Source organism: Acipenser ruthenus, chromosome 47, assembly GCF_902713425.1.
Source record: "Acipenser ruthenus chromosome 47, fAciRut3.2 maternal haplotype, whole genome shotgun sequence".
Classification (NCBI taxonomy): domain Eukaryota; kingdom Metazoa; phylum Chordata; class Actinopteri; order Acipenseriformes; family Acipenseridae; genus Acipenser; species Acipenser ruthenus.
The window spans coordinates 1,730,241-1,757,337 of record NC_081235.1 but is presented as its reverse complement, the minus strand read 5'-3'; the positions used below and the strand labels follow the sequence as shown (position 1 = coordinate 1,757,337).

At 38.9% G+C, this 27,097-nt stretch overlaps 1 protein-coding gene across 1 annotated transcript in view; it reads left to right on the top strand.

The window, feature by feature from the left end:
* The window catches only part of LOC117401258 (excitatory amino acid transporter 5), a 36,291-nt gene extending 10,197 nt beyond the window's left edge, over positions 1-26,094 (top strand). The window contains exons 4-11 of the mRNA XM_059014302.1: positions 2,093-2,135; positions 5,151-5,361; positions 6,154-6,253; positions 12,313-12,546; positions 13,320-13,514; positions 17,451-17,585; positions 18,540-18,636; positions 24,777-26,094. Coding sequence (XP_058870285.1) covers positions 2,093-2,135; positions 5,151-5,361; positions 6,154-6,253; positions 12,313-12,546; positions 13,320-13,514; positions 17,451-17,585; positions 18,540-18,636; positions 24,777-24,914 — 1,153 coding nt within the window. The 3' untranslated portion in view covers positions 24,915-26,094. The remainder of the gene's footprint in view (positions 1-2,092; positions 2,136-5,150; positions 5,362-6,153; positions 6,254-12,312; positions 12,547-13,319; positions 13,515-17,450; positions 17,586-18,539; positions 18,637-24,776) is intronic.
* The last annotated feature ends 1,003 nt before the right edge of the window (positions 26,095-27,097 follow it).

Below are 27,097 nucleotides of genomic sequence, written 5' to 3'. Positions count from 1 at the left end.
TCATTGGATCAGATTTCTGCACACAAATATATTTATAAAAAGAGGTGCAGAGGCTACAGCAGCGGCTCACCAGCAGCCGGACGGAGTTCAAGCTCAAGCCAGAGGAGCCCTGGCAAGTTTAATAAGTTACCAGAGACTCCGGGTCAAATCCGGAGAGATCCCAGGTATGCTAAAGGGATGACCTTGTTTTTAGCAGTCAGTGCCAGAGCATGCCTTATGTATGGCTCATATGACCATGACACCCAAGTCAATTAGTTCAAAAGGCAACACATTTCTTTACACATGGACTGGTCATTAGGGGTGAAGCTGGGTGGCACAGTGGAAATGTCCGTGCCTGGAGTATTGTCCTTCATCTCTGGGTCCTGGTGTAAATCTGGGGATTAGGGGCGTTTATCTAAACATCCCACCCCAAAGGTGGGCATTAAATTAATATAATGTTTTCCCTGCTGAGAAGCGAGTGAGAGAAGAGAGCAGCTATGTGAGGTAAGGTTAGAATTCCTTTCAGACAGCTTGAAATATCAACTGGATGAGCCCATTGAAATATCAACTGGATGAGCCCATTGAAATATCAACTGGATGAGCCCATTGAAATATCAACTGGATGAGCCCATTGAAATATCAACTGGATGAACCCATTGAAATATCAACTGGATGAGCCCATTGAAATATCAACTGGATGAGCCCATTGAAAACACTGCTCAAACGTTATTATATTGCTTTACAACTTGACACCTTGCTGAAGGAAATGCACAGAAGAGAGCAAGTGGTTTCTGAGCTGCCCTTTACCTCAGGTCAGCAGATTATTCTGCCTGCCTACCACACTGTGGATTTCAAGCAGATTATTCTGCCTGCCTACCACACTGTGGATTTCAAGCAGATTATTCTGCATGCCTACCACACTGTGGATTTCAAGCAGATTATTCTGCATGCCTACCACACTGTGGATTTCAAGCAGATTATTCTGCCTGCCTACCACACTGTGGATTTCAAGCAGATTATTCTGCCTGCCTACCACACTGTGGATTTCAAGCAGATTATTCTGCCTGCCTACCACACTGTGGATTTCAAGCAGATTATTCTGCATGCCTACCACACTGTGGATTTCAAGCAGATTATTCTGCCTGCCTGCCTACCACACTGTGGATTTCAAGCAGATTATTCTGCCTGCCTACCACACTGTGGATTTCAAGCAGATTATTCTGCCTGCCTACCACACTGTGGATTTCAAGCAGATTATTCTGCCTGCCTACCACACTGTGGATTTCAAGCAGATTATTCTGCCTGCCTACCACACTGTGGATTTCAAGCTTTAACTGCTGCACCCTGGTAGTCGAGGACTCCCTGTTGTAATGATCTGTCTTCTCTTTTACACAAAAGAATACAAATGTAGCGTTGCTGTCTGAACTTGAACTTTATGTATATGTTTTCATGTAGCTCGCGTGTGTAGGCTAATAACCCTGTGTCTGTGTCTACTCTGTCCCTTTCTATATCCGTCCTCTAACCCACCCATTCCTGTATGTCATTGTGAACGTGTGCTTTGCAGTGCTCAGGTGAAGAGATCATACAGGTGCTCCAACAACGATAGACATAAAGTTGCGGTTCAAAACTGTTCTTTATTTTCTCCTTACTTTTCTGTTTGAGACAATGAAATAATAATGCTGACTCTACCCAGCAATGGGTATTGTCAGATTGGGAGGGAGATGGTTGACTATTTATAGATTACTGTCACAGTCATCTATAAAATCATTCTACTTCTTAAAGAGCTAGGTAAATGATTGAACATTACACCTGTTACAGCCTTACTCTATCAATTCCAAAGGGGAGCATGAAGCCACAGTTTAAACAGTGTAGTATGTATACTGGGGTTGTGAAAAATCTTTAATAAAGTACAAAACCTCAACAAAGAAAGCGAAAAGCAAATTGTAAGCACAATAATGAAGGGGACCGGTGGTGATATTTCTATTGCTTACAGGGTAAGAAATGGATTTGAAAGCCTTTACTGATGTATAAACTACGATATTCAGATATGATTGCTGTGGTTTTACATTTATTCTGTGGCAATCATTGTAAATATATTTTGTATTTGTTTTAGGAATATGATTCCTTCTAATCTCATTGAAGCTACATTCCAGCAGGTAAGTTCAATCTTTCCACACATCTAATCTAACGCCTGTAGGGTTTTCTGAGGCTGAACTGACCTGTACAGGAGCTTTCTTACCTAGAAATAGGGCTTGAAAGCGAGTGAATTCTTACATATTCATCTGATCCTATTAAAGGTAGCATACAGAAAGAAACCTGTGTAGGCGAGTAGAATCGGGGTGTGGGTTATCCGTTGACAGACAGGCCAGACACTCAGATGATACTGTTGACATGCCTCTCAGGCACGCAGGATTTATTTACGGTAAAGAGCGCGCATAGCGCGGACTGTCTGAGTCTTATGGCCTTGCAGCAGTGTACCATCTGGACCTTTTTATAGTGGAAGACGCTCCACTGGGACACACCCACCGGATGGGACACGCCCACCTCCCCGGGACACGCCCACCTGCCCGGGACATGCCCACTTGCTGGTTCGGGAACGGCAGCTGGCCAAGCACCAGCTGCTTTTCCCCACAAGCAAACACAGCAGGTAGGATGTCCCAAATAATTATTTACACTATTCTATTTACAATACTACCACCCTGATCAAAAATAAACAAGTACATACTTCCTCATGTGCCACACATTTCTTACAAAGCTTTCCAATCATTGTTAAGTTCTAATCAATGATAATAAGAGAACCAACAGTTTGTTAACCCTTATCTATTAAAGCCTCTCATATTTCATCTGGAGCAGTGTGGAGTAGTGGTTAGGGCTCTGGACTCTTGACCGGAGGGTTGTGGGTTCAATCCCCAGTGGGTGACACTGCTGTTGTACCCTTGAGCAAGGTACTTTACCTAGATTGCTCCAGTAAAAACCCAACTGTATAAATGGGTAATTGTATGTAAAAATAATGTGATATCTGTATAATGTGAAATAATGTATAATGTGATATCTTGTAACAATTGTAAGTCGCCCTGGATAAGGGCGTCTGCTAAGAAATAAATAATAATAATAATTATTATTTGTTAGAAATTGAACAACAATACCAGTGGCGTGCAGTGGGTTTGCCAGTAGGTCATGCAGCGAGACTACATGAATGTACCATTAGATAGAGGTCAGCATCGGATACCCGTCGGGTTTTAAATGACCCGCCACGACCGGGTCCAATTTTACTACCCGGGTATTGATTTATTAATTTGAGAAAATATGCCATTGATTACTTATTTATTTTTCTCAGTAATTTATTCGTATACCACAAGTCAGTGCTGAGGGTGAAACTAGGACCCAGTGACAAGGCTAGCTTGCCTGCCTGCATGCCTTGGTTGGTTTATGGGAGCACTCTAAAGGTGCAAACAAAATGAAATCAGTATGAGAATCACATGACTCACACACTTACCAAACACAATGAAATCAGTATGAGAAACACATGACTCACACACTTACCAAACACAATGAAATCAATATGAGAGACACATGACTCACACACTTACCAAATACAATGAAATCAGTATGAGAAACACATGACTCACACACTTACCAAACACAATGAAATCAGTATGAGAAACACATGACTCACGCACTTACCAAACACAATGAAATCAGTATGAGAAACACATGACTCACACACTTACCAAACACAATGAAATCAGTACGAGAAACACATGACTCACACACTTACCAAATACAATGAAATCAGTATGAGAAACACATGACTCACACACTTACCAAATACAATGAAATCAGTATGAGAAACACATGACTCACACACTTACCAAACACAATGAAATCAGTATGAGAAACACATGACTCACGCACTTACCAAACACAATGAAATCAGTATGAGAGACACATGACTCACGCACTTACCAAACACAATGAAATCAGTATGAGAGACACATGACTCACACACTTACCAAACACAATGAAATCAGTATGAGAGACACATGACTCACACACTTACCAAACACAATGAAATCAGTATGAGAAACACATGACTCACACACTTACCAAACACAATGAAATCAGTATGAGAAACACATGACTCACACACTTACCAAACACAGTGAAATCAGTATGAGAAACACATGACACACACTTACCAAACACAATGAAATCAGCATGAGAGACACATGACTCACACACTTACCAAACACAGTGAAATCAGTATGAGAAACACATGACTCACACACTTACCAAACACAATGAAATCAGTATGAGAAACACATGACCCACACACTTACCACAGAGTTACTATTTATTAGAAATAGGCTCTGCCACTTTCAGTTTTGACCACTCCCCATTGATCTGAGCAGTAGAGTTAGTGTGAGCGCTAGTTAGTGTGCGTGTGTTAAACCTGTATGTTTTACACAGCATAAAAGTATTCCAGTGCTAATCCTTGTCTAGGACTGTAAGGGCACTTTCACACCTAGATCACTTGCAAGTGATTCAAATCGTGGTTCACTTGCAAACAAACACATTTTTTTCAAGTTTGCTTCGTTCGTTTCCTTTTGATTAATAAACGGAGCAAAATGGCAAACGTATAGAGTCCTCTTCCAAGTGAACCGAGACCACCATTTCAAATGATGCGCATCCTTGTGCGATTATGTGGTTCTCTGAGGCTTCACATATCACTACAAACAAACTGAACCACACAGGGTCAAACAAACTAGGTGTGAAAACGCCCTAAGAAAATAAATTTGGATTCATACAGCTGGGACTGTTACTTGAGTGTGAAAACAAACCACACCAGCTAATCAAAAAGATAGCATGCAAAGGAAACCAGACTGTGGCCTGAGGAAATAAATAAATAAGGTGAATCACACCCACCCTACTGTACAGTGTTTTACTCTCCTTTCTTTAAAAAGTGATACCAGATTTGTTTTACTAGAGAGATGTGTAATAGAATACAAATTATACTTTTTTCTGCTCATTCACAATACCATTTTTGTCGAAAATTTGAAAGAATACTTGAGATTGAAAAGCATCCCTGCACAAAAACGATATTACAAATAAATGCTACATTTAAACAGTAAGGACCCATGTGACCCTATGATCATTTTTCCTGGTTCCAGTATCGGACACAGCTGATTCCAGTCGTTCAGCCGGTGACCTCCGGGAAAACCCCTGATTTTGTGTACCTCGTGCCAGACGAGAAGGACCCGACACTCAGCAAGCCTGTGTTCCTGGAGCTCACCCCGGCTCCCAATGTCATCTACAAGCCACTGCCGGGGAGCAGCAAGGAGATGAACGTGCTGGGGATTGTCATCTTCTCTGCCACTATAGGTACTGCCAATTACAATCAGGAGAGGACCAGCCAGTGCAATGAGCCAAACTGAGTACAGTCTGGCTGTTTCACAAATAGAGACAGATGGAGACAGCCTTACACTGTGTTTCCCATTGGAGCAGCTGTCTGCAGGAAGAGAGCAATGTACAGTCCCTGTAGCAGTGGGGCTAATCCTTTACAAACACAGTTTCTTATTGACTTTGACTGTTGCAAGGATGTAACGATTCACTGTGTATAGACTTCCTTCACATGATATATTGTATCGTAATAAAGGTATCTATTGTTTGCATCATGATACAAGACCATAAGTACACCATAGCACACTGCAGTTCATTTTTATTTTTGTCTTTTAACAAAATGGTTGATTGTTAAATAACCATTTGATCTAATAATGCATCATATAAGTAGCCCATTAGGACCTTATGATGCTTATCGTATCGCGACCTGCATATCGTGATACGTGACATTAAGATAATGGGATTTACATGAGGATAAATACAAATATATATTATTATTATTATTATTATTATTATTATTATTATTATTATTATTATTAATTTCTTAGCAGAGTCCCTTATCCAGGGCGAATTACAATTGTTACAAGACATCACATTATTTTTACATACAATTACCCATTTATACAGTTGGATATATAAAGTTTAGAAACTAAATGATTAGCAGCCACACAATAAACAACATGTGACACTGTTATGTTTACCCACCTATTTTTGTCTTTATTATTTAATTTGTTCAAAATGTGTACATAATTATTTACGTATGTTGTTTCCAAGGCCTGTTGCTAGGGACGATGGGGGAAAGAGGGACTCCGATGGTAAACGTGTGCCAATGTGTGAACGAGTGCGTCATGAAGATTATTTCAGCTGCAGTCTGGTAAGAAACCAAACGGCACAGAACCATTCCACTGAGCTGCCAGTGAGTTCATCACCGTAGCAGCTGGAACTGTACACCCAGGGAATCAGTACAATGCCATTTACATTGTGTAGCACTTTTCATTTCAAGGATCCAAAAGCAATTCACAAAAAAAATTGAAACAAAAATTAGTTAGATTTAATCTAAGGGAGGAATAATTTAACACCAAACTCTTGATCAAACTTAGAATCAAACAGGAAATTGTTGAAGGTGATTCATCTTTTGTAATTATTTATCGACCACCTAAGTCAAACCCATTATTTCTGACTGAATTTGGGGGTCTGTTATCTATATTGACAGTCAAATATGATAGGATTCTTTTTTATTGGGTGATTTTAACCTTCATGTAGACATTGATTCTGATTCTAACTCCTTGGAATTTTTGAGGGTACTGGATTCCTTAGATTATATCCTGCATGTCAAAGGTTCTACGCATAATCATGGCCATACTTTAGATCTGGTCATTTCTCATGGTTTAGCTGTTGAGAACATTGTAACCCTAGATCGTACTATTTCTGATCATCTTGCCATTCTTTTTGAGGTGACTCTGCCAGTATCTACAAAGACTGTGGACCGTACAATAAAATCCTAGCTAATTAATTATTCAACTGCTGTTAAGCTTACTGATGTATTGAGCGCATTACCACTCTCTGGGCAGGATTTTCAAAACCCAGTTTTATTGTATCGAACTCGTGGTATAGTAACAAGACCTTTAGTAGCAGGTGATTTTCAAACGAAATGTGTTAATTAAATCAATCCGTTAATGCTTTGAAACTGAGTCGATGAGGTCATTAATTAACGCATTTCTCGTTAAAAAGCTTAATTGTTGCAGGTCACATACATCACTTCCAGTCTCAATGACTTGATAAGGGGATCATTTATCAAAATGCATGTTAACGAGATCAAGAAAAATGAATGGAAGCATAATTCACTGTAAAGGAAACTGCCAGTGTACAGGGAGACGGCTCTCGCAACAATCAAATGGAAATAAAAAACAATTGGACTATCTATTTTGTATATAATTTCTAAACTTCATTTATAATTGTGCATATTGTCATGCAGAATGTACATTTATTTAGAACACTTCACAGATAAAACAATTATCTGGCATGTGGGTAAAAATCAGACAGCATGGATTTAAGATAAATAAATAATTAACCCCCATTAGTCATTTACCCTCATTCGGCAGGGGGGGAGGGGGGGTGGGCGGGGGTTTGTATTTTGCCACAGTTTACTATATACAACTCTTTTAATGTGCATGTTGCAAGCTTTTTTTGGTTAAATAGAAAACAATACTGTAAGCCATTTATGTATATTGGAATTTATGATTTATTTTCTTATGATGACATCTACTTTTGTAGCAGGTGCATGTATTGTTCAGGCAGGGACCATGCTGGGGAGGGTTAGGTTAGGAAAGCAGGGAAGTCTGTGTGTGTGTGTGTAGGGGGGGTGGCAGTCAGGGAGAGTGATGTGCTGCAGTGATTGGAGGAGAGCAGGTTGGGGGAGGTGGCAGTCAGGGAGAGTGATGTGCTGCAGTGATTGGAGGAGAGCAGGTTGGGCGGGTGGCAGTCAGGGAGAGTGATGTGCTGCAGTGATTGGAGGAGAGCAGGTTGGGCGGGTGGCAGTCAGGGAGAGTGATGTGCTGCAGTGATTGGAGGAGAGCAGGTTGGTGGGGTGGCAGTCAGGGAGAGTGATGTGCTGCAGTGATTGGAGGAGAGCAGGTTGGGGGGGGTGGCAGTCAGGGAGAGTGATGTGCTGCAGTGATTGGAGGAGAGCAGGTTGGGGGGTGGCAGTCAGGGAGAGTGATGTGCTGCAGTGATTGGAGGAGAGCAGGTTGGGGGGGTGGGGGTGGCAGTCAGGGAGAGTGATGTGCTGCAGTGATTGGAGGAGAGCAGGTTGGGGGGTGGCAGTCAGGGAGAGTGATGTGCTGCAGTGATTGGAGGAGAGCAGGTTGGGGGGGTGGCAGTCAGGGAGAGTGATGTGCTGCAGTGATTGGAGGAGAGCAGGTTGGGGGAGGTGGCAGTCAGGGAGAGTGATGTGCTGCTGTGATTGGAGGAGAGCAGGTTGGGGGGGTGGCAGTCAGGGAGAGTGATGTGCTGCAGTGATTGGAGGAGAGCAGGTTGGGGGGGTGGGGGTGGCAGTCAGGGAGAGTGATGTGCTGCAGTGATTGGAGGAGAGCAGGTTGGGGGGTGGCAGTCAGGGAGAGTCATGTGCTGCAGTGATTGGAGGAGAGCAGGTTGGGGGGTGGCAGTCAGGGAGAGTCATGTGCTGCTGTGATTGGAGGAGAGCAGGTTGGGGGATGGCAGTCAGGGAGAGTCATGTGCTGCTGTGATTGGAGGAGAGCAGGTTGGGGGGGTGGCAGTCAGGGAGAGTCATGTGCTGCAGTGATTGGAGGAGAGCAGGTTGGGGGGGTGGCAGTCAGGGAGAGTGATGTGCTGCAGTGATTGGAGGAGAGCAGGTTGGGGGGGAGGTGGCAGTCAGGGAGAGTGATGTGCTGCAGTGATTGGAGGAGAGCAGGTTGGGGGGGGTGGCAGTCAGGGAGAGTGATGTGCTGCAGTGATTGGAGGAGAGCAGGTTGGGGGGGTGGCAGTCAGGGAGAGTGATGTGCTGCAGTGATTGGAGGAGAGCAGGTTGGGGGGGGGTGCCAGCTGGGTGGAATAAGAACGGGAGCGATGTCAGTATGAGGGTGAGTTGTGAGTGAGAGTGGTGAGCGAGAGTAAGAGACAAAGTGAAAGTGAGTGACAATCTGCGAAAAGCTGCAAGAACAAAACCTGTGGGAGTCAGTGAGAGAGAGAGCCGGGAAAGGCTGTGAGCATGACAGAGTAGAAGTGACTGGACTAGCAGAGGAAGCAGAGGCACAGAGTGGAGGATTGGATAGCCAGAGAATACAGGGATAGTTGTTTTGGCGTGGTCTTAGCTCATAGAGACCGAGTGTCCGGTAGAGAATAAAAAGCAGATATCCCGTTTGCACCTGCAATCCATGAGTCTGTCCATTTATTCTAGGCGGCTGTGTGGTCCAGTGGTTAATGAAAAGGGCTTGTAACTAGGAGGTCCCTGGTTCAAATGCCGGCTCAATCACTGACTCACTGTGTGACCTTGAGCAAATCACTTAACCTCTGTAGCTGATGCATAGTTCACACACCCCAGTCTCTGTAAGTCGCCTTGGATAAAGGCGTCTGCTAAATAAAAAAATAATACTAATAATATTATGTTAAAAACAAAACAAGAGAGACCCCTTGTTGCCACAGTATTGTAACATTTTCTCTTTTTGGGACAGAAATGAGACTGCAACCGTGAGTAGATTAAGGCTCAAGCCGTTTACTTGTGGTACAGCAATAATTAATTCATAAAGTGAGGGAAGGGAACTGGGAGTCAAAAGTGAAAATAAATTATTACAGTTATTATTTGCTTTTCCCTATACACTTTTATTATTATTTATTTCTTAGCAGACGCCCTTATCCAGGGCGACTTACAATTGTTACAAGATAACACATTATTTTTACATACAATTACCCATTTATACAGTTGGGTTTTTTACTGGAGCAATCTAGGTAAAGTACCTTGCTCAAGGGTACAACAGCAGTGTCCCCGACCGGGGATTGAACCCATGACCCTCCGGTCAAGAGTTCAGAGCCCTAACCACTACTCCACACTGCTGCCTCTATCTATCTCTCTATCTCTCCAAGCACACCCTTCTCTCTCACTCTTGTCTTCCTCGAATCTCCCGGTCTTTTCCACATACCCCCTATGTGCCCTCACTCTCCCCCGCCCCTTACACAGACCCCCGCTCCACACACACACACACACAAAGCAACCCCTTCACGCACACACACACTATCCTAATTCTTTCCCCTCCCCTCAGGATCGCTACAGTATTTTAGTATGTATGATTGTAGGCTATATATAAATACAAACGTTTCAAGTGCAATCAAGTGGTGTTTTCAAGTGGTGTTTGTAGTTGTTAGTTATTATACATGTATACCACATATGTAACACTTCATAATACAGTTATTAAGCTTTTTAAAATTGCGATAGAAACTCCCCAACCCAATACACAATTTGTTTACAGTTATTTGTTAGGTGAATTCCTCTAATCATGCATTTTCTCTGGCACTGTTTGCTCGCCTTCGCAATAAATAAACTCAACATGAATAGAAGTAGCCATCGAACACTTACAGTATTATAAGAAGATGTTATAATATGACTCAGGCTTTCCATCAGTTGTAATGCTTCTAGATCTAAGTGCTGCCTTTGGTACTGTAGACCATTCCATCCCTGAATTGTCCTGAAAGCACAGTGGGACTGTCTGGCCTTGTCCTATCCTGGTTCAAATCTTATCTTTCTGATAGGTTTCAGTTCGTCTCTATTGGGAGGTAACATCGGCATTATCGGAAGTTGTCTGTGGTGTTCCACAGGGCTCCATTCTAGATCCCTTGTTGTTTTCATTATATATTTGCTACCGTTAGGTGACATTATTCACAGACACGGAGTGAACTTCAATTGCTATGCTGATGATACCCAGCTATATTTGTCTCTAAAGTCAGGAATTTCTTCTGCCTGGGTGTTATTAGCTATTTGCCTTACAGACATATTGAATTCAGATAAAACAGAGCTTATGCTAGTGGGATCACAGAACCAACTAAAAGGAAATGTGGGATTACATGAGCTCGACCCTTGCAGTCTCTCATCAAACTTACACTAGAAATGAAGAGTTTGGGGGTCATCTTTGATCCTGATCTCTCATTTAAGAAGTTACTAAAGTATCTTTTTTTTTTTTTTAAGAAAATGTAGTGGTCACCAATTAGTTTTTAGTAGTTTTCTCCCCAGTTTAATAGTGTCCAATTATTTTTGTTTAGCTCAGCTCACCGCCACCCCCCCGTACTGACTCGGGAGGGTGAAGACGAGCACACGCTGTCCTCCGAAGTGTGTGCCGTCAGCCGACCACTTCTTACACACTGCAGACTCACCATGCAGCCAACCCAGAGCTACAGCTTCAGAGGACGACGCAGCTCTGGGCAGCTTACAGGCAAGACTGCAGGCGCCCAGCCAGACTACAGGGGTCGCTGGTGCGCAGTAAGCCGAGAACACCCTGGCTGACCTAACCCTCCCTCCCCCCGGGTGGCGCTTGGCCAATTGTGGGCCGCCGCCTGGGAGCTCCCGTCCTCAGTCGGCAAAGGAATAGCCTGGACTCGGACCGACGACATCCAGACAATAGGGCGCGTCCTGCACTCTACGCGAGTGCTTTTACTGGGTGCGCCACTCGGGAGCCCCTAAAGTATCTTTTTTACCATTTGAGAAATATAACCAAACTTAGACCTATTATTTCCGTATCTGATGCCGAGAGACTAATGCATGCCTTTGTTTTGGCCTCTTTACACTAGCTCCCTGTGCAGTATAGAATTGATTTTAACATTTTGCTGTTAACTTACAAGGCCCTGAATGGATTAGCACCTAGTTGTTTGCAGGAGTTACTGACCCCGTATCTTCCAAACCTCACTCTGAGATCACAGGACGCGGGGCTGTTGGTTATTCCTAGGGTCAACAAAAGCAACACAGGAGGAAGGGCTTTTTCTTGTAGCGCTCCTAAATTATGGAATGCTCTGCCTTCGTTTGTCAGGGAAGCTGAGACCGTTACAGTTTTCAAATCAAGGTTAAAAACACACTTTTATAAAATGGCTTTTTATGTTAGTGGGTTTTAATGTAACTTTAAAATTGCTGCTTTTGTATACTGTCATTTAAATCTGTTATTTAAATGGTCTGATTGTGGCAGTTGTATGTGTGACATGCTATACAAATGAATTGTGGTTTGTTCTTTTTTTCTGCTATGTACTGTACAGTGCTTTGAGATACTTTTGTATAAAAAGTGCTATATAAATGCAATAAATATATAAATAATATACTTGATTGAAGGTAATTCTGAAACTGAGTTTCAAACCATGAAATGTAAAGACTCGAAATATGACAAATTGTTGTCCCAATCTTATGAAATGTCCTGATATTTGTTCCATTTTCCCTGGCAGGTATTTTCCCTTGGGGATCGTATTCCTGGTGGCTGGAAAGATCCTTGAGATGAGAGACCCGTCTCTGATTGGGAAGAAGCTGGGGATGTATGCTGTCACGGTGGTGTCTGGGCTACTCCTCCATGGCACAGTCATCCTGCCCCTGCTCTACCTCTTCATCACAAGGAAGAACCCTATCCCGTATGTGCGAGGGCTGCTGCAGGCGCTGGTCATAGCACTGGCCACCTCCTCAAGGTAGCGACATTTTCAATTAGGAGATACTTACAACAGACACATCTATAACTATGAAACATGCAATGGTGCTGAATTTTTAGAAATACTAAAAGAAACCTAATAAATTCAATGACAAAGTGACTTTAATGACTAAATTGGTGGAGATGTTTGTCATTGAACTTATTTAGTTTCTTTCAGTATTTCAAAATATATCCAAAACTTGAAAGCAGCTGTTACTGTATAAGGATTTTTATTTCTACCTTTACATTTATTAGAATGGAACAATTGGGCTATTATTGATTACTGTTATTTTGCGAGCCTCAGTAAAATATTAATTGATCGATTAAATCACCCTGATGTCCTATTTGGAGTGTCATGCTGTCATGCCGTGTTACGAGATTAAAGATCGTTTGTATGGGTTTTGGGGTGAGAACTGTCAGAATCAAATGGAAAAAATCATATATTGTCACTAAAGACTAAATATTGATATACTCACATTAAATAATGCATTAATTTAGCTAACTTTAAATAAAACTGTTTGTTTGTATGTAGACATTGCTACAAATTTTGTATTTCTAATTGCCTATGTACTGTGGAAATACCATGCACTTTAATTCAAAGTGATTCAAAGCTGACTTTGGCACAAACTCACAAGGCTAGCAGTATCTGTGTTTTGGTTTTGCAATGGGTTGCACCAGATTTTAAAATCTTAAAAGTTAAAATGTAAAGTCTACTGTATAAAAGCAAAGTGACAGTCATGCTATTGTTGCTGAGCTGAGTTTGAACTTGCGCAGCTCTGCCACACTGCCCATCACCATGAAGTGTCTTCTGGAGAACAACGGCATCGACCGCAGGATTGCCCGCTTCGTCCTGCCCATGGGCGCCACCATCAACATGGACGGCACTGCACTGTATGAAGCAGTCGCTGCCATCTTCATTGCACAAGTGAACGAGTATGAGCTGGACTTCGGACAGCTCATCACTATCAGGTAGGACCTAGGCTGGCACTTTCTCATTATAGCACCCTGAAGAAATTCAACAGAACTATCGGCAGCATTGCAGCAATGTCATCACAATTATTACAATTTCAAAAACACAGCCAATCACAGAAGGGCAAGGGTCTGTAAGATGCCTACAGATGGACAACAATGAAATATTTACTATGGAGGTTGTTTCACATTACATGGAACTATCATAGTGTATATTTGTAGTAATGCACTTGTCAGTCTTATTTTCTCCCCTTGTGTATCAGATCCTATGTAGGCCCACTTTGTACAATTTTTCACATTTTAAAATGTTACAGAACCCTAGAACAGGCTGGCTGGTGGGACGTCAGGCCAGGAAGTAGAGAGACAGGACTGGTGAATGAAATGCACTGTTGCACCGGTTTATTGTAAATAAAAAGATTTAACAAAACAAAACACAGCACACAAAAGAAAATGGCACAGTGGCCAAAATAAAAATAAAACAAACAAGTATCATGCTGGCTGAAAGTCAACACGAGTAGCAATTGTTTTAGTTTTGTAAGTTCTACCTCCTTCTCTCTCCCATTCTCCACTCTGAACACCCAACCCTGAGTGAGTGATTCGTGCATCTATATATTCACTTGAATCCCGGCACGTGAACTGATTTGTGCACTCCCCGTGCTCACATACTAATACACACTTTATCTGCACATGAAGTGATTGTGCAATCCCTGTGCCTAAATACAACTATATATTTTAAATCACCTGTGATAACCCACATTCCGTGCACCAATACATACATACCACATACAACATATAATACAAAAATACACACAGGTGCAGGGCACCCCGCCACAACGCCCCTGTAGTGTTTACAAGAAACATGTTACTTTACTATTTGAGGTATCACGTGCTGTTCATATCTTTGTTGTATCACGTGCTGTTCATATCTTTGTTGTATCTCGTGCTGTTCATATCTTTGTTGTATCACGTGCTGTTCATATCTTTGTTGTATCTCGTGCTGTTCATATCTTTGTTGTATCACATGTTGTTCATATCTTTGCTGTATCACGTGCTGTTCATATCTTTGTTGTATCACGTGCTGTTCATATCTTTGTTGTATCACGTGCTGTTCATATCTTTGTTGTATCACGTGCTGTTCATATCTTTGTTGTATCACGTGCTGTTCATATCTTTGTTGTATCACGTGCTGTTCATATCTTTGTTGTATCACGTGCTGTTCATATCTTTGTTGTATCACGTGCTGTTCATATCTTTGTTGTATCACGTGCTGTTCATATCTTTGTTGTATCACGTGCTGTTCATATCTTTGTTGTATCACGTGCTGTTCATATCTTTGCTGTATCTCGTGCTGTTCATATCTTTGTTGTATCACGTGCTGTTCATATCTTTGTTGTATCACGTGCTGTTCATATCTTTGTTGTATCTCGTGCTGTTCATATCTTTGTTGTATCACATGTTGTTCATATCTTTGCTGTATCACGTGCTGTTCATATCTTTGTTGTATCACGTGCTGTTCATATCTTTGTTGTATCACGTGCTGTTCATATCTTTGTTGTATCACGTGCTGTTCATATCTTTGTTGTATCACGTGCTGTTCATATCTTTGCTGTATCTCGTGTTGTTCATATCTTTGTTGTATCACGTGCTGTTCATATCTTTGTTGTATCACGTGCTGTTCATATCTTTGTTGTATCACGTGCTGTTCATATCTTTGTTGTATCACGTGCTGTTCATATCTTTGTTGTATCACGTGCTGTTCATATCTTTGTTGTATCTCATGTTGTTCATATCTTTGCTGTATCTCATGTTGTTCATATCTTTGCTGTATCTCATGTTGTTCATATCTTTGCTGTATCTCGTGCTGTTCATATCTTTGTTGTATCACGTGCTGTTCATATCTTTGCTGATCCTGTGTTGTTCATATCTTTGCTGTATCTCGTGTTGTTCATATCTTTGTTGTATCACGTGCTGTTCATATCTTTGTTGTATCACGTGCTGTTCATATCTTTGTTGTATCACGTGCTGTTCATATCTTTGTTGTATCTCATGTTGTTCATATCTTTGCTGTATCTCATGTTGTTCATATCTTTGCTGTATCTCATGTTGTTCATATCTTTGCTGTATCTCGTGCTGTTCATATCTTTGTTGTATCACGTGCTGTTCATATCTTTGCTGATCCTGTGTTGTTCATATCTTTGTTGTATCACGTGTTGTTCATATCTTTGTTGTATCACATGCTGTTCATATCTTTGTTGTATCACATGCTGTTCATATCTTTGCTGATCCTGTGTTGTTCATATCTTTGCTGTATCTCGTGTTGTTCATATGTCACTCATTTTTTAATTACATATTTTGATAGCCTTGATATGTTTTTATTCACACATCGTAGATACATAGGCTAGGAAATTACTTTTTTCCACTTTTACTCAGGAATATTCGCCAGGAGAAAGAGGTATTTTTAAAAATCCAGTTCATTCTTCCTTCCTGCAACAATGCTGGTGCTCTGTTTGAAATGAGTGGTGTATTGTGGGAGCAGAAAACCAGCATTGTGGACGTGGGAAGTGTGATCTGGACACACTACCACCCTTTACCATCCTGTGGCAAAGTGGTTAGTAGTGTGCAGGTGCAGGTGATCAAAGAACAGAGGTGCAAAGGTTTGGTTTATTTGTTTTTGTCCAGTGCCTGACGGCGATACAAACAGTAAATAATAATGCTGATAAGTAATACAGCGGCATGTATTACTTACATTTAGAATTATTAGTTGTTTATTTAGCAGATGCCTTTATCCAAGGTGACTTACAGAGACGAGGGTGTGTGAACTATGCATCAGCTGCAGAGTCACTTACAATTACCTGAAAGGGTCACACAATGAGTCAGTGGCTGAGGTGGGATTTGAACCAGGGACGTCCTGGTTACAAGCCCTTTGAACCATCCTTAGCTACAATTAATAATGGTGCTGGTGCTTAAATACCCGCACGCGTGTCAAATAATTGTATTATACCAAGAATGATTTGCAGCCAGTTGCTATTTTTTCTGTTTGTTAAAATTCAATCGCCCATATTATTCTGCAAATACAATCAAAGCATCATCATCTCGTTGCTCTATCGATAGATTAGCTATTCGTTCATTAAGATCTGATCAGAAGCAGCTGATCAGTGTGACTTGTTTGCTGCACCCAAGCAATTCCACCACAGCAGGATTAATCTCAGCAAAGGTGGAGCTCATTTATACGTGAATTACTTTCAGTTTAGGGGGGATTTTGAAATCCCGGTCTGTCTCAAAGCGTCCGGTTAATCTGGAGTCATATGGTAACCCTATATACCATCCTTATTTTTTTTCTCCTGGCGAATGCTCCCGAGTAGTTGAGAAATGTAATGTCCCATAATGCGTGATTACAAATTTAAAAAGGCAGCTATATGTTTAAAAATATAACTCTGCGATACAAACAACACAGGACACAGCAAAGGCAAAGGTAATGTAATGTAATGTAATGTGTTTCTTATAAACTTTGCATGGTGTTCTGTAACACTTTATTTTTTGTACTCTATTTTTTTATGTGAACTCCATCTTTAAACAAACTTTGGTATTTATCACATCTCGTAATACTGAAAAACATGGACTGAAGTTGTTTAAACATGACACATAAAAAATTTGTATGAAACATGGCTATTAATAAAATTGTACAAATGTGCCTAAATAGGATTCATGATAAAAATGAGACTAAGCAATAGACAATTTCTGCAGATACACCCTATGCTAGTTCCATTAAAGTTGAATAAACTTTGTGCATTACTTGTAGGCAACCTTGCCATCTTATAGATCCTTGTCCTTTGTAATTACTGTAAGATATTTAGCCTCCCTTGCCTGTTTTAGGCATGTTACTAGTATTGGTTTATTAATATTGCTTTGTTTTGTTTTTTTGTTTGTTGTTTGCAGTATCACAGCAACAGCCGCCAGCATTGGAGCAGCTGGAATACCACAAGCAGGCCTTGTTACCATGGTGATTGTTCTTACATCTGTAGGCCTTCCTGCTGATGACATCACACTCATTGTGGCAGCAGACTGGGCCTTGTAAGTTGTGAAAAACTAGCATACAAAGATGTTTCTTAAGTAATCTGCATTTTATTATAGTTTTCTCTCACTGTAGCTTTCTGCATTATTTGCTGCCTTTTGGCTTCCAGTATATTTTCTTGGCCAACTCTAGTACAAGCCTGACATGTATAAATAACATTAAACAGTTCTTTGGGAGTGTTAATAGCTTTGCTTCATTTATTTATTTATTTATTTTTGGTTTTGTGTGCCCTTACCTTTTTATGATGTTTGCAGTCGTGGTTTGTATTGCAAATATTGAAATGTTTTTTTTTATAGTCTGTGTTCAGGTCCTTTACTATGAGTTCAGGAGCTGCTCTTCAGTTATAGTTGCCTACTATATCTATATATCTATATATATACACACACACACACACACACACACACACACACACACACACACACTGTATATACTCGAGACTAGATCAGTGACATTTTATAGAAGTGAGCTGCCATTTTGGAAAGTTTTGCTGGCAACACACTGCTGTGAACGAGATGGAGCTGGAGCTTACAAAAGAAAAAAACAATTTTTGAGTAATGGCAGTAAGAACCACTCAGAACAAGCATCACAAAAAATAAAATAAAGAATAATATGTGTTTTGGTTAATGTCCTGGGTGATGCTCTTGTTTTGTAGAGACTGGTTCAGAATGATTGTTAATGTCCTGGGTGATGCTCTTGTTTTGTACAGACTGGTTCAGAATGATGGTTAAATGTCCTGGACAATGCTCTTGTTTTGTAGAGACTGGTTCAGAATGATGGTTAAATGTCCTGGACAATGCTCTTGTTTTGTAGAGACTGGTTCAGAATGATGGTTAAATGTCCTGTCTTGTTTTGCAGAGACCGGTTCAGAACCATGGTTAAATGTCCTGGACAATGCTCTTGTTTTGTAGAGACTGGTTCAGAATGATGGTTAAATGTCCTGTCTTGTTTTGCAGAGACCGGTTCAGAACCATGGTTAATGTCCTGGGCGATGCTCTTGCAGCTGGCATCATTGCCCACCTCTGTCGGAAGGACCTTTTGCCTAGTGACAAGGTACATTTTATTGATTTATTATACCGCAGATTACAAGGTTTTTATTTGAAGCTTATTATAAAATGTATAATAAAATCCAGTATTGATATCAAGGCCACCTCTTAAAGTGGTTGTAGCTAACAAAATAACTTCCTAAATCTTACCTGTTTTGTGATTGGTGTTTGTCCCGAACTACTGAAATAATAATAATAATAATCTATCAAGATCTTTCCGTAGGTATTATCACAAGATGGACTCTGTGAGAGTTTTTTTCATGTGCGGTTCAGGGCTTCTGTACGGCGGCTCGTTGAAAAAAGAAAAAAAAACCTTGTTATTTCGAGATCACAAGATATTTATCTCAGGATCTCAAGAAAAACATTCCGTTATCTAGTGATCACGAGAAAAACATTTCTTAATGTTGTGATCACTCTCACAGTCTGCTCTTCTGCAGTTCCCATACCAAAGCTGCCCACGCAGACTGGCTTCAATCTAGCCGGTGAACAAGTATGCCGCTTTATCGTGAAGCCTCCGGAGAATCCCAAATAAACGGCTGTCCCAGTTAAACAGAGGCAGTTGAGATGACCTTAGTTTGATTTGAAAAGGAAAAGAACGAAATCACATCACATTACGATTAAATGTTAAATACATCATTTAAAATATGCCTACGAGTCAATGTTTTTTTTTTTTTTTTTTTAATTCCTAAACAAAATGAACCGCACCTGCGATGTTGACACGGCAACGTTCTTTGCAACAGCAGCCTGAGAAACCACAGGAGACGCCAGCTCCTTCAAGAGTTCATCGTGGTTTATGCAATTTATGCAAGTCACAGCGTAATCACGTACTCACTGCACTGTGCTATGCAAACCTGTCTTGCTATGAAAGTGATCTCCGATCATCATTTGAAAATACTGTATCCCAATTAAACCAAGTGACGTCCAAATTAAACGACATAAGTAGTATTGGAAAGAACCGTCTCCCAGAGTTGATCCCATTTAAGTAGCAATCCCGATTTATCATACGAATCACTTAATATTCCACATCAATACGAATCACTTAATATTCCACATCAATATGAATCACTTAATATTCCACATCAATATGAATCACTTAATATTATACATCAATATGAATCACTTAATATTCCACATCAATATGAATCACTTAATATTATACATCAATATGAATCACTTAATATTCCACATCAATATGAATCACTTAATATTCCACATCAATATGAATCACTTAATATTATACATCAATATGAATCACTTAATATTCCACATCAATATGAATCACTTAATATTCCACATCAATACGAATCACTTAATATTCTACATCAATATGAATCACTTAATATTCCACATCAATATGAATCACTTAATATTCTACATCAATACGAATCACTTAATATTCCACATCAATATGAATCACTTGAATATTCCACATCAATATGAATCACTTAATATTATACATCAATATGAATCACTTAATATTCTACATCAATATGAATCACTTAATATTCTACATCAATATGAATCACTTAATATTATACATCAATATGAATCACTTAATATTCTACATCAATATGAATCACTTAATATTCCACATCAATATGAATCACTTAATATTATACATCAATATGAATCACTTAATATTCCACATCAATACGAATCACTTAATATTCCACATCAATATGAATCACTTAATATTATACATCAATATGAATCACTTAATATTCCACATCAATATGAATCACTTAATATTCCACATCAATATGAATCACTTAATATTATACATCAATATGAATCACTTAATATTCTACATCAATATGAATCACTTAATATTCCACATCAATATGAATCACTTAATATTCCACATCAATACGAATCACTTAATATTCCACATCAATATGAATCACTTAATATTATACATCAATACGAATCACTTAATATTATACATCAATATGAATCACTTAATATTATACATCAATACGAATCACTTAATATTATACATCAATATGAATCACTTAATATTCCACATCAATATGAATCACTTAATATTCCACATCAATACGAATCACTTAATATTCTACATCAATACGAATCACTTAATATTCCACATCAATATGAATCACTTAATATTCTACATCAATATGAATCACTTAATATTCTACATCAATATGAATCACTTAATATTCCACATCAATACGAATCACTTAATATTCCACATCAATATGAATCACTTAATATTATACATCAATACGAATCACTTAATATTATACATCAATATGAATCACTTAATATTATACATCAATACGAATCACTTAATATTATACATCAATATGAATCACTTAATATTCCACATCAATATGAATCACTTAATATTCCACATCAATACGAATCACTTAATATTCTACATCAATACGAATCACTTAATATTCCACATCAATATGAATCACTTAATATTCCACATCAATATGAATCACTTAATATTCTACATCAATATGAATCACTTAATATTCCACATCAATACGAATCACTTAATATTATACATCAATACGAATCACTTAATATTCCACATCAATATGAATCACTTGAATATTCCACATCAATATGAATCACTTAATATTATACATCAATATGAATCACTTAATATTCCACATCAATATGAATCACTTAATATTATACATCAATACGAATCACTTAATATTATACATCAATATGAATCACTTAATATTATACATCAATACGAATCACTTAATATTATACATCAATATGAATCACTTAATATTCCACATCAATATGAATCACTTAATATTCCACATCAATACGAATCACTTAATATTCTACATCAATATGAATCACTTAATATTCCACATCAATATGAATCACTTAATATTCCACATCAATATGAATCACTTAATATTATACATCAATATGAATCACTTAATATTCTACATCAATATGAATCACTTAATATTCCACATCAATATGAATCACTTAATATTATACATCAATATGAATCACTTAATATTCTACATCAATATGAATCACTTAATATTCTACATCAATATGAATCACTTAATATTATACATCAATATGAATCACTTAATATTCCACATCAATATGAATCACTTAATATTATACATCAATATGAATCACTTAATATTCTACATCAATATGAATCACTTAATATTATACATCAATATGAATCACTTAATATTCCACATCAATACGAATCACTTAATATTCCACATCAATATGAATCACTTAATATTATACATCAATATGAATCACTTAATATTCCACATCAATATATGAATCACTTAATATTATACATCAATATGAATCACTTAATATTCCACATCAATACGAATCACTTAATATTCCACATCAATATGAATCACTTAATATTATACATCAATATGAATCACTTAATATTCCACATCAATATGAATCACTTAATATTATACATCAATATGAATCACTTAATATTCTACATCAATACGAATCACTTAATATTCCACATCAATATGAATCACTTAATATTATACATCAATATGAATCACTTAATATTCTACATCAATATGAATCATATTATTTTGAATATGTTATAGTTTAAAGCTATTCACCAAGATGTACCAGTAACTACGGGGTGTAACCATACAATACACAGCAGTCAGTAGTTTTTTAGCTTTAACTGGTAGGGGCCGAGGGCACTAGTTAGCCAAACTTGTTTTTCTTCAGTATACTATACTAGCTGCCTAACTGTATGAAAACATATTTTCCAATTATTTTTTTTAAATATTTTGAAAACTATTCAGATAATGAGGAGAGTCCATTTCACTTTATGCATGAACCCAGTTTATTACATAATTTCTGTTGAAGGCCACAATATCTTCCTAATGTTTTGTTTCCAAGTATTATTAATTTAATTTCTCATGTCTGTTTCAATTCACTATTTCGTAAAGTATTTACATTGGAAATTGAATAATTACTAATGAAATACATGTTTTGGTACTAATTGTACCAAGTAAACATTACGAACATGCTGTACTTTTTATAATTGTATATAAAGTCTGCCGAATAACTTGCAAGCAGCATGTATTCCTTTTCTTGGACCTGCCCCCATAACAACAGCACTGCAAAGGGAAACCACAAAACACCACATTTCTTACACAAGACACTTCGGGTTTTAAAATTCCCATTTCTTATTCCCAAGGGTGTGTCAGACAAACAAGTGAGCAGATACTGATGCTCTGACCAGCTGGCTTCTGTACTAATCTGTGCACTATATTATAAAACTTAAAATAAACTTAACAAATGCAATGAATACACTGAGAAAAACTTCTAGTCTTACATTTCTTTTAGTATTTCTAAATTTGTCATTGTTGCGTTTTATAGTTACTGTATGGATGCGTGACGGGGTACACCCCACCCCTGTGTGTGTGTTTTGTGTTGTGTTATTATTAGTTCACGGGGCGGGGTGTTTTGGTAACTTAGGATTGGAGGCTCAGCCTCTAGAACAGGGGAGAAAGAAAAGGACGGCCTGGACTCCCACAGAGAGAGCCTTCCCTATGGTGTCCAAGCTAGCCCTATTGGCCTCCGGGCCCCTGAAAACACAGAGTCCTCTGACTTCTCAGAGAGTCATCATAGACGTTGCCTCACGACTGGGTCCCAGTTACCGACCGGGTTCGACCCGCAGAGGACGGAACGGCTCATGTGAAGCATTGATGTGAGAAAAGAGAATCTGAAAAACACAAATATTTGTTAGTTATGGGACTCGAGCACTAAGAGTATAAGGGCCAAGTCCCGGGTGCATAAAGGAGGAAGTAAGACAGACCCTTCTTTCTTGATATATCACATGAGCTGCAAAAGAACAATGTGGGCGGTGGTCCCCTCTGACCACACGAAGAACCTGTGGAGTTACTGGAACTCTGTCAGTGAAGTGAGACTCACTATCCCCCCAGAGGAGACCGACACAGAGACACGCGGCATATGAAACTGAGGAGGAGGAGGAAAAAAGCTAACACAAGTGAAAGAGCAGAGCTGTCACTGGGTTCAAATAGGAAGTCTAGGATGATAGGCAGGTGAAAATAGGAGGAGACAAAGTCCTGGCTCCCGCCCCCGAACCCTACTAAAGGGTGTGTGTTATTGTTTGGAATGTAGGTGTGCACAGGTGTTTTATGTCAGCAGGGAAGGATTCATTGCCTTCCCTGCCAAAGCAGTTCACATGCAGAATGTGCCTGGGCCCGACTGAATGATTAACAAGCCACATAGTCCAGAGTATTCTGTTCCCGTTACTTAGCGCCCTCACAGGTCGCGAGGGAGATTTACCACCAAGAATCAGAGACAGCTTTACAAAGATAAACAGATTTATAAAGATAAACAATTGCTACTCGTGCTGGATTTAGACCAGCATGATACTTGTTTGTTCAGTGTATGTTTTGTTTATTGTCTGTTTGTTTTGGCCACCGTGCCAATTACTTTTGAAACATGTTTTGTTTTGTGTTCAACCTTCTTATTTAATAATAAACACGCGCATCAGCGCTTCATACCTTACAGTACTGTGTGCGTCTCCTTCCTGGTCTGACGTCAGCACACACTATCCGTGACACTGACATGTTTTAAAACTGCTTGGAATTGTTTAAAAAAAATATTAAAACTATTTATTAATGTTTCAAAATGTCATTATATGTTTGCAACAGCAATGGTACTTTCCTCTATCAGAAATTACATGCTTCACAATTACTTCACAATCACGTGACATGCGATTAGTCGACAATCCATACACACTTGTTTGCTTAAACCATTTGATTCTACTATGGAGTCATTCCACTAAAAAATAAAATAAGAATATTTACGAACTGGAGGAAGCCATTTATTTGTTTTATTTTATTTATCATTTGGCCCATCTATGCTTGTCCGGTTCCTGTTTGATCTCAAAACTTTGTGAAGTTGGATCTTAAAGGATCCTAGTGATCAGTAGCATGACTAGGTAATCCATTCCTTACCCTCACCACTCTGTGTGAAAAAGTGTCTTCTTCCCGCTGTCAGAAGTCTATCTCAACTTTCCTACTGTGTCCTGTGGTCCTGGTTTCTGTGCTGCACTGAAAGTATTTGTTAATTCCTTTTAAAAGACTTCTCCTTTTTCTGTTACAGGATATCCTTATCAGCAAAATTCAGAACCTCCCGGCTTCAGAGATCCCACTTCTAGCCAGAAAAGACCGTGTGTTTGAAGTCCTGGGAGACGTAGTAACAGAGAAGCCAGCTGTTTACTACAACATCGCACAAGTCTGATCATTACAGATGAAAACACAGCTGTTTACAACATCACACAAGTCTGATCATTACAGATGAAAACACAGCTGTTTACAACATCACACAAGTCTGATCATTACAGATGAAAACACAGCTGTTTACAACATCGCACAAGTCTGATCATTACAGATGAAAACACAGCTGTTTACAACATCACACAAGTCTGATCATTACAGATGAAAACACAGCTGTTTACAACATCACACAAGTCTGATCATTACAGATGAAAACACAGCTGTTTACAACATCGCACAAGTCTGATCATTACAGATGAAAACACAGCTGTTTACAACATCACACAAGTCTGATCATTACAGATGAAAACACAGCTGGTTACAACATCGCACAAGTCTGATCATTACAGATGAAAACACAGCTGTTTACAACATCGCACAAGTCTGATCATTACAGATGAAAACACAGCTGTTTACAACATCACACAAGTCTGATCATTACAGATGAAAACACAGCTGTTTACAACATCACACAAGTCTGATCATTACAGATGAAAACACAGCTGTTTACAACATCGCACAAGTCTGATCATTACAGATGAAAACACAGCTGTTTACAACATCGCACAAGTCTGATCATTACAGATGAAAACACAGCTGTTTACAACATCACACAAGTCTGATCATTACAGATGAAAACACAGCTGTTTACAACATCGCACAAGTCTGATCATTACAGATGAAAACACTGACATTGGGGTTTTCCTCCATGTTTGTGCTTTGACTCACAACAAGCTTTTTTCTTCAAAGCCTGTGCTGTTTGCTTTTTATGCATCCATTGTATAAAAACTACATGAAGGACTAGAGATACACCTCACTTCCAGGGGGTCACTGTGCACCCCACTCACTACAGAGACCACTCTCTCTGTCAAGCTCCATATTAACACTTCCAAATATATATTTGTATCAGTGTGTGTATTTATTTATATTTATACAAGATTGAGTGATCTATGTAAGTAAATCTTTCTGTTTACTGAATCTGTCTGCCATTCATTCTAAATCAATGACAGAATGGCCGGGGGAATTGCTCTGTTCCAAATTACAGAGCTTGATTAAGAAAGTAAATATCCCAATTCAACTGTTTGATTCAGGTTGAAGCACACTTCTTTTCATTCATTGTACTTGTTATATAAACAGAATATTGCATCAACATTCATGGGTGCTGTTGTTATTTTACTCATGAGAAAAGACAAGCCAGCAAATGGAAAAACATTGATCATCCCAGGACTGAGGCAAACATGAGGGAGGAAAAGATCAACTTAAAGTCCTCAACCAAAACTGCTGTCTATTGTTACTGTCACCCCTGCAGTATTTACAAGAAACACATTACTTTACCTTTCCTGTATCACACATCAACTAGGACATTACTTTTTTTCAACTTTACTGGTTTGTCAGGAGAAAGATCATTTCTCTTCTAAACGTCACAGTTCACAACCCCTCCCACAGCAATGCTGGTGCTGTGTTGTGGGAACAGAAAACCAGCACTTCTGCAGGAGGAGGCGTGCTCTGCATACACAGTGATCCTTGCAGAAATGTATTTCTCCTGGTGAACGCTACTCAATAAATGTTTTTACAGCCAGTGAGTTAGGATGTAGCGTAAACACACCTCCACACAAATCCAACCCAGACCAAGTTTTTTTTTCTCTTTTGCATTAAGTTTTATAAGGAATAAACCTTGTTCTAAGTTTTCTAAGCACTTTAAAAGGGTTTTAGAAATAAGCCGGCGACCGGCACAATCCACCGTCTAAAATGATATTTGCACCGGCTACTTTAAAAATATTATCATCTATCATTCAATACATTTATTGTCCTATTATCACACTGTAAGATATAATACATAAAAGCTATACATAGTACATAATAGCTATACACATGCAACAAAAAAGCATATTCCTTTTAACATATCGTAAAATATGTACCCATAGGTGCTTCTCATTTTGGGAGTTCATGTATAGAGTTTAAGTTGCGATGGTGGCAAGACATGTGTGAGTATACTGTTGTGTAAAAATGTAGCTTAAAATGAACAGTTGCATTCATGAAATTTAGAACAAGAACATCGAAAAATAATAATACACTTAAGGTTTGTGTGCTGGACATAATCATTTTTATAATAATAACTAAATCATTTTAATGAAGTGCCAATGCAGC